We start from the raw sequence: 18,237 nt of genomic DNA on the forward strand, positions 1-18,237 counted from the left end.
AGATACTGCCATACCCGGATATGAAGGGACATGTCATGTTGTATGGGGGGGGGGCGGGGGTCTGCAAACATACTGTAATATATCATTAGTGCAACTTCAGAATCTTTGTTTTATCCTTTTTTTTATTTGAGTGCTGTAAAATGCACCAATAGTGCAGATTTTTATGTCAACATTTTCTCACAGGCTAGCACACTCCTTCCTGTACTATCTCAAAGGAAGTTGGCCTTGCACTTTTGCTCGGTCTAATTAAGGTTAGGTATAGTATTTACCTTCCACCACTCTCCATGTTCACCAGTCGCACTGTAATTAACAGTGTGAAATCGTGAAAAATAACGTCCGCTTCCTGTAACTCTGGTGCAGTCCCTGTCACACCGGTATTACGTGCCACCTATTATAGGCAACTACATGTGTTCATCCATGACTCGACTCTCGGACCTAGCGCCTTCATCTCTAGCGCACCTTATTATAATTCCTCAAAAGATGGGGCCTCCTATTCTTAACTCGCTCCCGGCTGCCAGACGTGTTCACCCAGTCGATAGTAAGGTAAGACGAAACACACCCCTGGCTGATGTCACAACGTGCAGGCATGCGTGAAATACACTGAAATCCTGATGTTTCGTTCTAGCTGCTCCCTGAAAGGGTTACACAGGAAGAATTCCCTGGCAGCCTCTCCACCGCGTCACCCATTCAGCGGGAATGGACTGATAACTTTTGTATTGGGGGCTGCAACCCTCGCCTCGGCGTGTTTGTTCACGTGGGATCCTTTGCTGTGTCTATGACAGTGCCAGCGCCCCCGTCCATGGAGACCCCGTCATGCAGAGGGGGAGGCCCCCCCGCCTGCCCGCCTTGGCCGTGGGAAGTCGAGCCCCCGCCTCCTGTGGTAGAGCAGCAGCGCCGTCTCTGGTGTCTCCCTGCCTCCCCGCCTCACACGCCGCTCCCGCAGTGGGAGCGCGCCATGGATGGGGGAGGGACAGCAGCCGCCGCTTCCTGCACCGACGGCCGTGCGTCTTCCTGTGTGCCGGGGGCCTTGTGGCCCGGGAGCCAGCTGCAGGGATCGGACAGGTCAGTACCTGCGGTGCACCGCCACCCCCCGACCTTACTTCCTGCTCGAGCGGCGCCCCTCCTTGGCTACGCTGGCGCCTAGCCCCACTCCCCTGCGTACTGCAGGTGCAACGTGACTCCCAGTCACCCCGATGCTGCTGTGTCGCAGGCACTCTGGAAGCAGTGTACTTCCCGCCGTTTAATTGTGCACTTTTATGGCAGGCAGGATCCAGGGTCAACTCTGATTGTTTTCTTACCCCTTCCCCCGAGCTGCCTCTCAATTTCCTGGGGATTCGATGCTGCAGGTGGTGAGATGTTTCGAGTGATTTGCATGCCTTAAGCCACGTTGGTTTGGATGAAATGAAAATAGTTGAAATGCTAATGAGCTCTACCTACGGGCGACGCGTACGTGGAGCGGTGCGGGAAAGGAGCAGGAGTTGGCCGTGTTGCTTTCACACTGATGAATTGTCGAGCGTCAATTCGCTGCACTCGTGTTACCACTGAAAGGTTTCTCCGTTGAAAACCGCATTTCTGCAGAACCTCGCTCCCTATTTATAGCTCTCCCACTGTCAGCAGGTCTCTTCGAGGTCGTGGGTTAGGGGGTCAACGGTGTATTTGTAGCGCTCGATAACATGTGGCTTCCTTGCTGGTCTCTGTCTCCTCTGTGGTGGAACTATGATTATTGTTCGCATTTACTGGACCTGGAGCAGAGCTCTTTGGTTCCCTTTAGCTTCTGCCCCGTTATGGGCTGTACCTACTATATATGGGAGAAGGCAGGTGACAACTGGTTTCAGCCATTGGCAGCGGCCTTCAACAGATTTCGTGATTACTGTTATCTCTGAATTTTGTGATTACTGTTATCTCTCACCTACTCTCTAATCTACAGAAGCTTCTATGACGCTGATTTCTTCTTTCTAGTATATGCCAGATCTCCCCGGTGCCTGATATCCTTCTTGAAATCCATTTGTGTTCCCCCTGCTAAAAGTCTATGTATTATTGCTCACTGGTCCTTGTGCTCTTCTATCTAATGTATAGTTTCAGATCAAGTCCCTAATTTAAAATGAACCTCTTTTGCTTTTAGTCTCTGGCTATTTTGTATTTTTGTAGTGTTATCGTTCTGTTTTCCCTTCTATCCCATATCTGTTCTGTTAGTGTAAAGACAGTGTGCCGCACTGTTCTTTTAGTATTTTGTTTATAATTTAAATGTCTTTATGCTGTTCTCCAACTAGTCTCTAATTAACCTCGGTCTTCATTCCTATCCACGGTCTAGTCTAATGACAATTCTAGCATTGGGAGGGAGGAAGGGGGGCAAGCACACCGACTACCATTTTGTGTGTGTAAAAGGCCGCTTTATTGAAACAGGTGCACATCACATTTATTAAACTGGCAACTGCCTTACAAAACTGAAACCTCTCTAAACATCGAGTTACCTGACCCCTTTTTGTTTTACTCCCCCCACCCCTACGATCCCCACATGATAAAATCCCCCACCCTGCAATATACAAACATATAACTCAATTACATCATAATACTATCCCAGTTTTATCCCCTACCTCCTAACTCCAAAACCTCCCAAGACCTACCTTCCTATTTGCCTTCTTGCAACTGTAACTAACTACCCTCTAATGTCAACTCCCAAACTGGTTACGCTTTCCCCGCTCCCGTTTCCCAACTCCCCAACTTCACGAGAAAGTACCGAAATCCAACCAAACTTGACCAACATCAAAAACAACTCCGCCAGCACCTGTTCCAAGCGACAACTTACATATAAACACCCCCTGTGCACCTGTCCCAACCCAGCCACCTGACACAAAAACCCTTCCTGTCCTCACCTTCCCAGCACAACCAAAATCCCAAGCCAAAACCTGGGGAGGGTGGGCGGGGACAAAAAGCTCCTGACTAAACCCGTTCCCAGCCACCAGGTCTCAGTATCTAAAATGGTGGCTGGGAACACTCTGGAACGCTATTTAAGCTTTGGGCTTTGGGCTCCTTTTGGGCTGCTTTTGGTCCGACCCCAGCCAGCCCAACGCGGCAAAATGGCCGTTCGCTTGTTCTCCCCCCTTCCCCCTCCCAAATCTGCCCGGGGGGCAGACCTCGCGGCTCGGCTGCCCCCCAAACCCCCCTTGGGAGGGAGGAAGGGGGGCAAGCACACCGACTACCATTTTGTGTGTGTAAAAGGCCGCTTTATTGAAACAGGTGCACATCACATTTATTAAACTGGCAACTGCCTTACAAAACTGAAACCTCTCTAAACATCGAGTTACCTGACCCCTTTTTGTTTTACTCCCCCCACCCCTACGATCCCCACATGATAAAATCCCCCACCCTGCAATATACAAACATATAACTCAATTACATCATAATACTATCCAGTTTTATCCCCTACCTCCTAACTCCAAAACCTCCCAAGACCTACCTTCCTATTTGCCTTCTTGCAACTGTAACTAACTACCCTCTAATGTCAACTCCCAAACTGGTTACGCTTTCCCCGCTCCCGTTTCCCAACTCCCCAACTTCACGAGAAAGTACCGAAATCCAGCCAAACTTGACCAACATCAAAAACAACTCCGCCACCCAGGGAAAGGCGGAGGTTAGGTGCTTACACCGCCTCCCCCTTTTCCTGCCCCCCCCCCCACCCCCCCTTTTTTGATGCAAAAATTTAGACATCAACCGCCTGCCCCCAACTCACGGCACACCCCCCAATAACGGGCCTCCCTGACCCATGCAACCTGCAACCATTCAGGATTGAGACTCAGCTTACCACCAAGTAAGCTATCCCGTGCTTGCCACTTGGCCTTCTTTACAAACGAAAGCTCCGCCATCCAACTCAACACGTCCCGGGCTAAGAAACCATTCCCGACCTGCACGAGCAACCATTGTCAATAACTATACCCCCTCACTTCCCGTGCGCGTTCAAAAGAAATTCGCTGCGCACATGACCCCGATACCACTGCGGATCATCGCCACCGACGCGTGAATGTCCCCCCGGCCGCCACACCGTCCATGCGTTTCCGACGCCCCACCACTCCGAAGCCGGAACGTGCCCTACCACTGCTATCCTCCCCCCGCCCTTACCTGAGGCTTCCACCCCGCTAACCTCCCCGACACGTACCACTCGCCCGCAAAACCACGGTGTCCCCCCAGCACATGAGTTTCCGACACTACCCCCATGTGCCATGCCACTAGAACTCTAGCAGCCCCGATATCCGCTGCTGCCTATCTGCCGGCAACCAGGCCTCCAGCAACACCCGCGTTCCCGACCCAAATATTGACCGCGCCAAGCCGGCCCCCACTGTCTTTGAATTTCCAACACTGGCACTTTGTGCCATGCCTCATCACCTCGAGCCGCTACAACACCTGCCGCTACTTGCCTGCCGGAAACCGTGCTCCTAGTAAACACCAATACCAGCTCAATACCCAGAAGTGACAGCGCCGTGCCTGGCCCCACTGTCTTTTGACGTTCCAACATTGGCACCTCGTGCCTTGCCTCCATCCCCTCTAGATGCCTCAACATCCGCCACCGCCTGTCTGCCAGCAACCGTGTCTCCAGCAACCCACGCCCCGTTCCATACCCAAATTTGTCCATGCCATGCCGTCCCCACTGTTTTTGTCACTTTCCATACTGGCACATTGTGCCTTGCCTCCATCACCTCCAGTAAGCCCCGAGACTAGCTCAAATCCAAAATTGACAGCGCCGTGCCTGGCCCCACTTGTCATTTGAAATTCCACACTGGCACTGTGTTCCTTGCTTCCCTCACCCCTAGCAGCCTCCACATCCGCCGCTGCTTGTCCACCGGCAAACGTGTGTCCAGCAACACCAAGCCCAGCTCCTTCCCAAAATTGACAGCGCCGTGCCTGGCCCCACTTGTCTTTCTGAATTTCCCCACACTGCCACTTTGTGGTTTGGCTCCATCACCTCGAGCCGCCTCAACATCTGTCGCTGCTCGCTTGCCGGCAACCGTGCCTCCAGCAACAACGAGACCAGCTCCTTACACAAAGGTGACAGCGCCGTGCGTGGCCCCACTGCCTCAACCGGCGCCCATGGCACCCCAAAGACCTCCGTGATCTCCTGAAACCTGTCCAGCGCCACCTGGCAGTTCGTGGAGTCCGGGGCCCCGCCACGAAAAAGAGTCATCCAGGTAGGGCTGAAACTCCCCAGTGACCCGTTCGTTCCATACAGCCATTGCTGGAACCTACGAAACCTTCAACCCCGCGCATGACCTCGCGCAGCCCATCGGCAATGCCGTGTCCACCTACCTAATGAACATACCTTTGGCAAAACAATATTCCCCAGGAACTGGGCCTAGTCAAAAACTATAATAAAGAAGTGGTCCTCAGGGAATTTTTTAAAGTTTTTATTTTTTTTTAATTTTTTTATTCTTTCAACTGTGTCACCATAGTGAACAACCTTCCATAACGCTCCAGGGATTATTATCAAATCAAAATGTTGCAGTGTTCATAAGCCACCTAAGAGCCTATCTTACGTACATCACCAATGTTAAGCCATATTTCATGCATGTCCGGCGACTCAAATATCCAAGCTACTCGGGTTTACAAAGTGCAGCGGTGTTTGACCCTTTCCCCCCCACTATGTGGTCAATCAATCAATCAATCACAGACATTTATTGAGCGCACTACTTACCCGGATGTGCCATTCGCCATATAACCTTATTCCCCCCTATCTACCTAAACCCAATACCCTGCACAGTAGTCTTATCCATGGAAGAGTGTCATAGCGTTGACGTTTGTTCTCACACACCATTATCCCAGATACCCTCGCCAGGACAAGTGTTGCACCATGAATCTATTGTAAAATCACAGATGCACCAACCAGAACATATTTACGACCCATCTCCTAAGAACATGTATATGTATCGTCTGCCCACCCCACACGGAATGCCCCAAGCGCATATTCATAATGTCCCTCACCTATTCCACTCCCAACGTGTCCGAACACCACTACCCCATCACAGCTTCGTGGAGTCAAACGTAACCCAGGTCCCATACGGCTGTCCCATCCGTGGTGCCGCCCCATACTACTAGGCGAAATGCACCCTCCTCTAACATCCATGTTTGCTCCTCATTACTCACCAACACGACCGGCAACGAAGACCTAACGTCTGCTCCTAAAAGGAACCAACGACCGCCACCGCAACCACCTGAATTGACGTCGCGTCCTAATGCTGTGTAACCATGCACCACTCCGTATCTTATACCCTCCGCCTCTCTTTGAGCAGAAACTAAAATTGCACACATGCCTCAACAGTACCGATATTCTATTGTGTTATGAGACCTTAGCGCCCCCATGAATGAATCCAACTGTACGTGCATCCCCTGTACTTTGCCCGTGCAACCTCGCAAGGGAACATAACGTGATAAACTAACATAATGACCGAGTTCCGTGCATAGCGCTGTACAACCCCACAAAAAACCCCCAGCCACGGTAGAAAACTTACAGACGCATGGTTGCCTGAATCAGTCCTCCTCTCACGAAACTCGCTTCAACCGCCGAGTGCTTCGCTGGTGCGGTGCAGCTACGCTATGGTCGCTCCTGCGATTACGTGACCCAACTGCACGGCAAACGTGTCGGCCATAATGGTATGGAGTCCCATGTCTGACTTTGCCTCTAACACAACGGGCACGTGGCTAATAGCCCCAATATCCCCAACTTCACTGCGACAACTTTGGACCACTTTAAAGGCATAGCATTACTGTCGCCGTTTACCCCGTCTAATGTCTCCCTTCCCACCTGCAATAGAGATCTCCTACGTGGCTGCATGACCAAACCTCACACCGGCGATTACCACACACTCCTGCCCGACCTTGCGAGCCACAACCTCTGTATAACAACCTACCCACTGCTACCCACTCAGGGGTACTCATGATCCCCAAAAAGCCCCTTTTCCTGTCCCTTACTGCCGCTTGTCGAAAAAGGAACACTGACCATACGCCGCGTCCTCCATCTGTAAATCTCGCGCTAGCTTATTCTCGTATATATTGGAACTAATGTGTCGGAAAAGAAATATACCACAACCTCCCGTCCAATGTAGTTCAACATCCACCCATAGCTTTGCATAACCACAGGCCTCATCCATTATTCCCACAACTATACAAAATATTGTCTCAGCTAACACCACCACCTCGTTCCATCTAAGAGCGCCTTACCCTTGCTGCCCGCGTAAGGACCACCCAATCCTCCCGTTAGACTGATTGTCGCAGGTTGCCCATCCATCTTACCCCACTGGCGACATACGTTGAGGTTCCCAGAAAGCCTGATGTGGTAATGACGAACTCCTATGCTAGATATAGTACCAGTGTGCTTAAGCGTGTATAAGGAAAAGCCCGTGACAATGAAATGAATATCCTCGGCCTCAAGGCATGTAAAGCTTGCATGCGAGCCTTCCACAATTGTAGCCCCCAATGTCAACTGCATTGTACTCGTGTAGAAGGAAAGCACAGGACAATGAATTGAATATCCTTGGCCCCAAGGCATGTAAAGCTTGTACGCGAGCATTCCACCATTGTAGCCCCAATGTCACCTGCATTGTCTTATAAAGAGGCGACGCCCTCACCAAGTCCCCCGCTGATTTGATTGGTAAACACAATTTCATCTTTGATACCAAGACTAGTCAAGTATTCCTCTGTGCCGTTGCTCCATGGCTGCTGTCGATCCCCAAGCCGCTGGGGGCCCTGTGGGTGTGAGGGACTGCCGAGCCCGCCTGGGGCCTTCTTACTCCCCAAGCCGCTGGGGGCCCTGTGGGTGGTGGGACTGGCGAGCCCGCCTGGGGCCTTCGTAACCAGCCGCGTCGAGACCCTCGCGTACTCCGGGCCTGCTGCAGGAAGCACAGCCCTCCCTTCTCCTTGGTGCCGCCGGGCCGCCCCAAGCCATACCAAGTCTGGAGCCCCACGCCGGCCGCCCCCCTGCCAAAGAAAAGTACTGCTGGTGTACTGGGACCCTGAACCGCGCCCCCCTCCCTCCCCGCCCCCCTTTTTTCCCCCCGACCTCCTCGTACCCTCTCCCTGTTAACCCCCCTTACCCCCGGTGTTCCTGCCTGTGCTGTGTGTTTAATGTTTTCATACAGTTATGTGGTGTTTCTAAAGAGAAATACCTAATAGAATTTTGTTTCCCACATCCCTGCACTAGTCAGGGTGGTCACACGAAGGGGGGCTTCACTGGCTGTGACTGACACTGGTGTCTGTGACATGGGTGGTGTCACACAAATTCAGACTTAGGAGAAAAGAGAAAGCAGGCGGGCTTCTATCAAAATGGACGATGATTGGGGTGTCTGACTGGGCTGCTGTTCAAGCCACCTCCCGACCTCGCGTCGTCCTCCAGAGCAGACAATGTGCAAAGATGCACTTGAGCCCTCCATATAGAAGTGGCGCAGAGCAGACCTAATTGTTTCTCACCCAAAACGTTATCTCTTTCTTGACAGATCGGCTATCCCTGCTTTATTTCGGGACACACGCGCCTCAGCCGACAGTGCCTGAGGAGTACTATGCATGCGTGCATTAGCCTACAACCGCATTGTGCATGCTCCATTTACATACAATGTGTGGTCATTTCAATTCCATCCCAAAACCAGAATTACAAAATTGTCCTTTGGCTCTGAACCAAAACGCCGCCCTCCCCGCCGATTCCATTCCCAAAGACTGCGGGGCGCCGCTGCAGCGCGCCTCGTCGCCCTCCCTACATTATTTTGTTTCCTGCGCCGCCTGTCACAGACCTACTTGGGAAAGCGCAAACTTCTGTGGCGGCGCGCAGGCGATGGCCGCCCGCCTCGCCCAGCCGTGTAGTGCATCGAGGACTCGCCCCTCGTCAAGCCCCTTAAAAATAGCGAAAGCCGCCGAAGAACTAACAATCAATAAACTTAACAAGAAAGACAAAACTAGACAAAAAGCTCCTGACTAAACCCGTTCCCAGCCACCAGGTCTCAGTATCTAAAATGGTGGCTGGGAACACTCTGGAACGCTATTTAAGCTTTGGGCTTTGGGCTCCTTTTGGGCTGCTTTTGGTCCGACCCCAGCCAGCCCAACGCGGCAAAATGGCCGTTCGCTTGTTCTCCCCCCTTCCCCCTCCCAAATCTGCCCGGGGGGCAGACCTCGCGGCTCGGCTGCCCCCCAAACCCCCCTTGTTTCTCTTGCTGTCTTACGAAAAGTCTCTAGTTTCTATAATAGCTCTCTTTTCCCTCATACGTTGTATCTGTACATTACAGCTCTGGTTTCTGACCTAATATCTAGTTTTTATTCTGGCTCTATTATCCTTGTGATTCTCGGTATCGTCTTTAATTAGTATTATCTCATTTCCTTTGCTGTATTTGCCCTAGTGTTGAATTTATATTGTGTATATTTTCCTTGCTGTCCCCTGTCGAGTGTTCAGTTTATATCCTAATATTATGTTTCAGATTCGCAGTGCGCCATACCACCCTGTGCCCTGCATCCTTAACAGTTAGTATGTAGGGAGGCATAAAGCTAATGCCGCTTTTGCGGGGCCCCTAGTTGCACGGCAATAGGATTCTGTTCACTGTAGACCTGTACAAGAACCTCGCTACTTAAAATATTGATGACATACTTTGGAAGGTAAAGACATAGGGGCCTATTATGATGTTGGGCGGCCTGTCTCGGAAGGGTGATCCAGATCGCCTCATCCTGAAGCGACCGAACAGTGTTTGGTCGCATACGCTCATTCCTCTGTGGGAGCTCATGTTATGTCCGTAAACTGGCCGTAACACAAGCTGTCGTCTCCATCCCCACACAGTGTGGCAGGCACCTCAGGGTGTCTGCTCACGGTGCAGAGATGAACAGTGGGATACCATAAGTTCTCGTCTGCCCCCAATCAGAGGCTGCAAAGGCAAGGGGGCCCTGCAAGGGGCCCCCATACTCGCTCTCCGACAGGCTTTCCATGTTGAAAAGCCCGACATGGAAAGCCTGCCGTAGACCGAGTATTGTAATCCCAAGGGTAAAAAGGCTGCCCTTTATATTACGTGCCGGCCTTGAGCACGTCGGAAGCCGCCAGAATCACCGGCTGGTTTAATTTCTAACCGCCAGCATTGTAATACGGCGCACGGAAATTAAACTGAGATGCGTCCAGGAAATTTCCAGGCCACATTGTAGTCGGCCCAATAATCTTTTATGCTCCAGACACCCCTCCCTACAAAGGTTTGTATTTCTAAACTAGCGGAATTAAGGGCCTTGTTGGTTAGATCGTGCTCAGGCAACAGGGAAAACAGACCACGACCCCTGGCATCCATGGCGTTAAAATCAGCTTTTCAGGTTAGTGGATCAAAAATAGTTGGTGATAAAGTGGGCAAATTTCCTAGTTTGGCATTAAAGTCACCAGCCACCAACAGATTAAAGGGGCATTCTGCCCGAGCCTCCTTTTCTACTAATGACTCAATTACTGAAAACAAACCCTGAAAATTGCGGTTGCTCTTGCTAGAAAAATTATTATAATAAAAAATCACCATATAGACCCTATAATTACCTTTCCAACAAAGGCACAAGGCCTGTTCATCCTTCTGATCTAAAAGAAGAGGTGAACTAGAGCAACCAATATTAACTTTAAACCAGGCCAACACACCCCTTTTAGGGTCCAACTGGTGATGGTACCGCTGGCAAGCTAAGATATGTATATCCATTAAATGTTACCTCTGTCAATTCCCAACCTTCCTGCATAAAAACTATATCGTAATCTAGAATAAGTGATTGCCAACTTGCGATTGAGACTTTTGAAGATAAGCTGGCCACATTCAAGCTAAACAAATTAATACAAAGGTGATGATCACATCTTCTACCACAGGTATTCACACTTCAGACCCTTCCTGCAATTTCGGAAGATTGTCATGGGCCAGCTCACTGTCCAAATTACCATGGCTTAATAGTGGGGTGGGAATAAACAAGTTTCTTTGCTGTCCTCCGTCAAGTCTCAAGTTTACATAATAGCTCTCTTTTTCCTCATACGTTCTGTTTTTCCACCTAGTCTCAAGTTTTTATTCTGGCTCTGTTTTTCTTGTGATCCTTGGTATCGTCTTTAGTTTGTATTCTCTAACTTCCCTTGCTATATTCACCCTAGTGTTGAATTAATATTGTGTATGTTTTCCTTGCTGACCTCTAACGAGTATTTAGTTTATATTCTAGATTTTCCCTTTCTGTTCAGTCTAATGTATAGGTTATCATCCTGTCAGTTTCTGCCTCATTATCCCTCCCCCTGCTTATCACTCAGCTCAATAGCTGACTGTTCTGAGTTGAATCTCTTGACATACTTAATACATCCAATGAGAGGCTCACAATTCCATGTGTTTTGATAATTCAACCTAACTCACATAGGAATTACAAAGCATAACATGAAGAAGGGGGTACTACTTTAAAAAATAATACATTTTTGTGGAATTTAGAAGAAACACGTTTTAATATTGACAAAGTGATTGTTTAATCTCAAGTCGTCCTAGCAGCATTACACCAATGAATCCCTGACAGGCCAAATGTCTCTGCAGTTGTTCGACATATTTCATAACTGTTTGTCTTCGGCTGTCAACAGACTAGGACTATTTCCATAAATTAATTTACACTTTCCGTATGTTCCATTTATTTGGTCAAGAGAAGAAATTAGTGACTCCAAACATATTATTGGCAATAATCGTGGCTAAAAATCTTGAATTCTTCTATTTTTATTTACAAACTTTTTTAACACGTTAACATTGTGAACTGACATTCACTTCTTAGTGCTGGTAGCATTGTGTTAGTGAAGAACAGTATCGTTGGAACGTTGGAAGGAGAGTACAATCTATTGCTAGTTGTCACTATTCCGTATAACTCAGTGAATGCACTTGGTTGCACTTAGTTTAAGACCTGCATGAACACTTCGTTTTCAGGGAATTGTTGGCTTTATGGGGTTGAGCCCCAAAAGTTAGTTTTACCTTGTTTCAGAATTTAGGACTTGAGCTGCCAGGCATCTTCCTCCATTTGTTATTCATTTAAACACTCTGTGTACAAAGCAAGTTGAAGAGCTTGAGCAAAGGTTTTTAGATAGGTAGCATTGTGAAATATGCCATCATAGGATTTCATTGCAGGATTCGACTATTGCATATGTGGTTTCCACAGGATTATTTCCAGAGGATTAGGCTGCTTCTGATGCAGTACTATGGTTGGAATCTCAAATCCTTTTGATTATACTGTTGCCTTTGGTTTGAAGTTTATGAGGAGTGTGATCATTTAATGGCTCAAAAAGATGGGTTTACATTTTTTTGAAGGTTATGATTGGCGTATGTAGTATTTATCACAATATGATTCTTATTTGGTTATTTTTATACTGAGTTAATTTGATATATAAAGATTGCATTGAATTCATATCTTTAGTTCATGTTATTGTCAGACCTAACCACAACCTAGCTACTAAACTACACTTCATTGCATTTAGTTTAAGAACTGGACGAACTGTCAGCTTTTAGGGAGTTTTATGCCACAGATTATTGGGTTTAGCCCTAAGAGTGATTTTTACCTTGTTCAGAGTTTAGGAATTGAACTGCCAAACATCTACATCTATTTTTATTAATTTAAAACCTCTAAATACAAATTAAATGGAAAGGCTTGTGCAAAGGTTTTTAGACAGGAATGTGAAATGTGCATAAAACATTGAAATAAATTCTCACTCGTTTAAACGAAGAGAGGTTTAATTTCTGGTTTATCAGGATCTCACTCTAAGAGTTGGCGGCAGTCATGCAGCCTGCTTCTAGGAAGTGATTGTTGATGTGAATAGAGCAGTATGCTCCAAAGTCGGTCCTGGAGCGCTGGATCTATGCCAGATTTTTAAGCTAACTACGTTTATCTAAATGGGGATATATTACAAATCTTGCATGGATCCGGTCCTCCAGGACCAACTTTCGAGAACCCTGGGATAGACTATTCGAACACCAGTCACTAGGAGTGGATACTTCAGCCATTATGGTATTTATGTTAGACCTGTTCTAGCCGAGGATACTTTTTTATCCATCTGTAAATGTGTTTGTAGGTTTTTTATCATATGTGGATAACTAATTGAGTCTTTTTCCAGAACAGCATGAATTTAGGTATTTGCATACATTTGAAAATCAACTTGTCTGTTACTCTTAAATGTGCATTTGTAGTAACAAATACATGTTGAACAGTTAACCAAAGATGGGTGAAATAGAGACTTCAGGCGCTCATACAAATTTACACAAAAAGCTTTGTAACAAAAAAGATATATAAGGCAAGTTACAAATGGATGTATGACGTTACAACGCATACTTTTACAACGCCTACCATTACAACGAAACTTTTACAACGCAAAAACTTTTACAACGCATACCATTACAACGCAAGATTTTACAACGCAAGTACCTTTACAACGCATACCATTACAACGTAAATATTGGTAAGTATATAATATTTTTTTAATATAAATTATTTTAAATTATTAAAATATAATTAAATTTTATTAAATTTTATTTAATTAATTTAATTTAAATATAATTTTAATTTATTTTTACAAATTAACCCTGTACCCCAAAAACCCAAAACTGTCCCTGAACCCTAAAAATACCCCTTTACCCAAAAACCCAAAACTGACCCTGAACCCTAAAAATACCCCTTTACCCAAAAACTAAAAACTTACCCTGAACCCTAAAAATACCCCTTTACCCAAAAACTGAAAACTGACCCTGAACCCTAAAAATACCCCTTTACCCAAAAACTGAAAACTGACCCTGAACCCTAAAAATACCCCTTTACCCAAAAACTGAAAACTGACCCTAAACCCTAAAAATACCCCTTTACCCCAAAACTGACCCTGAACCCTAAAAATACCCCTTTACCCGAAAACTGACCCTGAACCCTAAAAATACCCCTTTACCCAAAAACTGAAAACTGACCCTGAACCCTAAAAATACCCCTTTACCCAAAAACTGACCCTAAACCCTAAAAATACCCCTTTACCCAAAAACTGAAAACTGACCCTGAACCCTAAAAATACCCCTTTACCCAAAAACTGACCCTGAACCCTAAAAATACCCCTTTACCCAAAAACCCAAACATATAATATTTTAAAAATAATTATATACTTACCAATACTTACGTTGTAATGGTATGCGTTGTAAAGGTACTTGCGTTGTAAAATCCTGCGTTGTAATGGTATGCGTTGTAAAAGTTTTTGCATTGTAAAAAATTCGTTGTAATGGTAGTTCGTTGTAAAAGTTGCGTTGTAATGGTTGTTTCCCGTTACAAATATCCTGCTGTGCATCCAGAAGAGAAGAACATTTACCCAGTACCTCCTAACTTCTCAATCTAAGATTGAACAGACAATTTAACAATTTCTGAAGCACACGCCAATTGCTAAACAAATGATAATACAATAATGTAAAAAGAAAGATACATTTTCGTGTTCTTGGGCTTGCCCAGTCTTTTTATTATTTTCACTTTTTTTCCAAAGTCTTCCACTCCCTTACACCAATGCGTTTCGTCGTATACGGGTGTGACCCCACGACTTCCTCAGGGCTGGAAGTAACGTAAATAATCACATTGTAGTATTTCAAAATATAATCCATCTATATTTCATATTTGCCCAAACATCACCTTTGTGCAAAAGGGGACTAGTCAAAAAATCAGAACATTGTGACATCAAAATCATGCCGACCGCATATGTCATCAGCAAGCAAATGCCCACTGAATACGCTAATGCATTGTCAATTGCACATATATTCATAACATCCAGTTACATATTGTCCTTTAGTACACATGAAACCACATCACAACATATGAAAATATATAATATAATTGACATCTTATTCACGAATAAACACTGCAATGTACCAGAATATCCCTAAGTGAAAGTGATTCTACAATATGACATAGGAAAACCAATGTGCAGTTAAGATTAAGCAACCACCTGTGATATGCCTAAATCATATTCACCCAGAAAGTAATAATAAATAAAAGGATGGTACCTTAAAGATATATTTCACAAGGCTTTTCTTTAAAGTTCAAAGTAAACAAAAAATTCTGTTTAAGCTTAAAACCATAGAGGCATGAGGCAACGGCTATTCATAACGTCTCAATTAAACACTTTTCCAAAATAACCCATCCATGTCTTACCTCTTACTTGCATCAAAGTTCACTATACAAGCTCTATTCATATAATAATTCCAAGTTGATATGATTTGTAAACCCAAAACGCGGTCCTACAAAGTAACATAGTGTCATTTCTCTCTGCCAATTCCAATCGATAATTGAAATCCCTACAGCCCTACTAATACTCACACATGGATCCGCGGGCTATCACACCTAACAAATCAGGTCCAATAATATCCAATTACAATTCCCCAAACCGGAACCGATCCTTCCAGGTTTGCCCACAGGTGCCTGCTGTACGGGAAAACCTGTGACCGTATACAAAAGACAGCCTCATAATTAAGCCTACTGCATATTTACCCATGCGTCAATCATAAGTTCCGTTCGCCAACAAACACACACCTGTATTCACTTTCTCCCTTGCGTGTCACCGGATCAGATGAAACCCAGATCCCGTTCGTGACTGGGATTAAAACTTAGTTGCAGAAAGAGAGAAGGTGACTACAACCTTCGCTAAAAGGCAGCGCCATCTTAGAATTACCTAATAGTTTCTTTAGTATAATGACACACCCACAAATCAGAGTCTTATACATTTAGAACTCTACTGATGTGACACTAAACAATTAAGGATTCTACAAATTATAACTCAATTAATATATCCACAATGAAAGCGTACTAGTTATAATGAATAGCATCTAGCATTATATAGCATGATTTACTCTATCCTTACAAGACTTAATTACCGTCCTTAAAATAGTGGTAGACTCACTACCTTATGGTTATCCTCAAAACCATGGGTCGTAGTTGCACATTCATACAGGTCTCTCATGGCATTTTTTGGGGGGTGGGGGATTGGCATGTCTATTCTGGGCGGCCCCTGCCTCCAACTTTGGAGAAAAAAAATCCCTGGTGCCTAGGGGGCTCTCTGCCCCCCCCGCCCCCGGTTGTGGCAGATAAGGAGCTACTGCCCCATCTGCCTTCCGCGGGGGGAATAAAGACTTGCATTTTTTTGGTGTGGGGGCCTTGGCATGCTCAATCTGGGCAGTACCCACCCCTACGTGTATATATATAAAAAAAATCTCTGGGGCCAACTGGGCTTTCTGCTCCCCCCCCCGGGGGGCCGATCAGGGGCTATTGCCCTCATCTGCCTCCTGGGTGGGAGCAGAAAGTCTCCTTCCTTCTATAGGGGGGCAGGGTGGAGGCATTGGCATGCCCATTCTGGGAAGCCCCCACCCCTGGCCTACAAAAAAAATAAATCCCTGGCGTCTAAGGTGCTTTCTGCCCCCCTGGGGGGGGGGGCAAATTGGGGGCTACTGCCCCCCCCCCGAGGATGCAGAAAGGATTTCCGGCAAAATTGTATGGGGGAGCAAAGACCCTTGCCCAAGGTGCCGCTCCCCCCCTTCCTGGTGGCTAGTGGGTGGATCCCTGCTTGGGGATCGCCCTCCTTTAATTGCCCATTAGAAAGGGGAGATTCTCCTCTTTCCAACAATACCTTTTCCATGTTTTACAGTGCTCGAAAGGCTGAGATAGCCCCACAAGCACCAAAACTGAAACTAATTTTCAGTTTCGTTTTCATTGTAATGAAGACAGTGCGCTATGCGCACAACCGTCATTGCAATGATGAAAACCCCACCTCCCAAAGCAACAAAAACAAGGGAAATCTCTCAGCTGTTTAAAGCAAAGTGTGTTCATGACAGAATGGTTCCGTCATGAGCACACTGGAACTTGTGCTCATGACTGATCCATTCCGTTATGAGCATGGAAGGGGTTAATATTTACTGACAAAACTACGTGTAAAAATGCCCGTGCCAGAAGCTTTTGCCACTTATCGAACAAAGAGGGTCAGTTACGTTGCAAACTTAAAAAAAATAATGTATTTGGTGACAAGAGCATGATGGGATTGATTGTATGCAGATATTTTTGTAGGTAAATATTATTGCGTAATTTTAATTTTAATTTTCCAGTGTAGTGGTAGAGGCACTCTTGTGGTCTGACACCCTGTGATGACCTTTGACTACCATTATTTTAACTGACTTTAGTGTGTTATTTTATCGTAGCCTGAATGTATGATGGTCCTGCATATGCCTTGCTTCTCTTACAAGTTTTGTTCTTGTAATCTTGCTGTGTTTCAGTGGGAGCTGTCACGGAGTAGGACAGCCTTGCTAAGAACAGAGGTGTGGATCTCGAAGTGCAGTGTTGTGGGCAGTGATGCACATGTGCTCGGTATTGTACATTGAGAGATGAAGTATGTGAATCTATAAGCAGTTGTGCACAATTGTGCATTGTGTTGTAGATTGATGAGAATTATGAAGTTCTTACTATTGGCTTTGACATGGCCTCATGTCATCCTTTTTCCTCACTGCCTTGCATCAGCTTTTCTGCGTGCAAAGCACTGCTTGCAAGTTGTTTGGGTTATTCACATTCAAGGGTTGTTTTTTGTTTAATGTGCTTTGTGAGCTTCGTCAAGATAAAGGGTGGAACATGCGAGATTTGGAGAAGGCGACATGAGAACTCCTTCCTGCCATGGGAGTGCTTGCTTGTAACCTGGCCATCTCTGGTAAGATTCCTCTGGCACGGGGGAGGTCTTTCCAGAACAGTATAGTGTGTTTTGAGATCATAAAGCTGAGGGTTGTTGACTCTGAAACCGGGAGTTTGGAAGCTGGATGGGGACGGACGCGTCTACCTCAGAACTTGGACCCCGGTTGCTGAGGCTCTCAATCACGGCTTTTTTAACTTCCCCAGTCAGAAGTGGGTTGAGATGCAGTGTTTGCACCTGGTGAAGTATTGAGTTTTGGTTATTGCCATTGTGCTGTTTGGCCAGTGGCTTTGATCGTTTGATGTTTTTTCTTTGTGATGTTTGAGTGAGTCAGGTTGCACCTTCAAAGTACTCATTTGATGTATATAGAACTTTCTGATCTCTTGCAGGACGTCCAGGATATTTGCTTGAGTCTTATTTCGTATTATTTGCTGCTTGTTTATTCATCTGTTGTATTCATGCATCATATTTACTAAGTGTGTTTATTATTGCTTGCATATAAACATATATATCTCTTTGTGTAATTGAATCTTGTGCAATTAGCATCTGGGATAGCCTTTCTGTTATAGAGCATTGTG

The 18,237-nt window shown here is 46.1% G+C and overlaps 1 protein-coding gene across 2 annotated transcripts in view; it reads left to right on the plus strand.

The window, feature by feature from the left end:
* The first annotated feature begins 684 nt into the window (after nucleotides 1-684).
* Nucleotides 685-18,237, plus strand: part of ARHGAP32 (Rho GTPase activating protein 32) — a 1,522,959-nt gene continuing 1,505,406 nt past the window's right edge. For both annotated transcript variants that reach the window (XM_078681981.1, XM_078681982.1), the window contains exon 1: nucleotides 685-1,062. In XM_078681981.1, the coding sequence (XP_078538107.1) occupies nucleotides 776-1,062 (287 nt within the window). In that variant the 5' untranslated portion in view covers nucleotides 685-775. The remainder of the gene's footprint in view (nucleotides 1,063-18,237) is intronic.

This window comes from Lissotriton helveticus, chromosome 3_1, assembly GCF_964261635.1.
Source record: "Lissotriton helveticus chromosome 3_1, aLisHel1.1, whole genome shotgun sequence".
Taxonomy (NCBI): domain Eukaryota; kingdom Metazoa; phylum Chordata; class Amphibia; order Caudata; family Salamandridae; genus Lissotriton; species Lissotriton helveticus.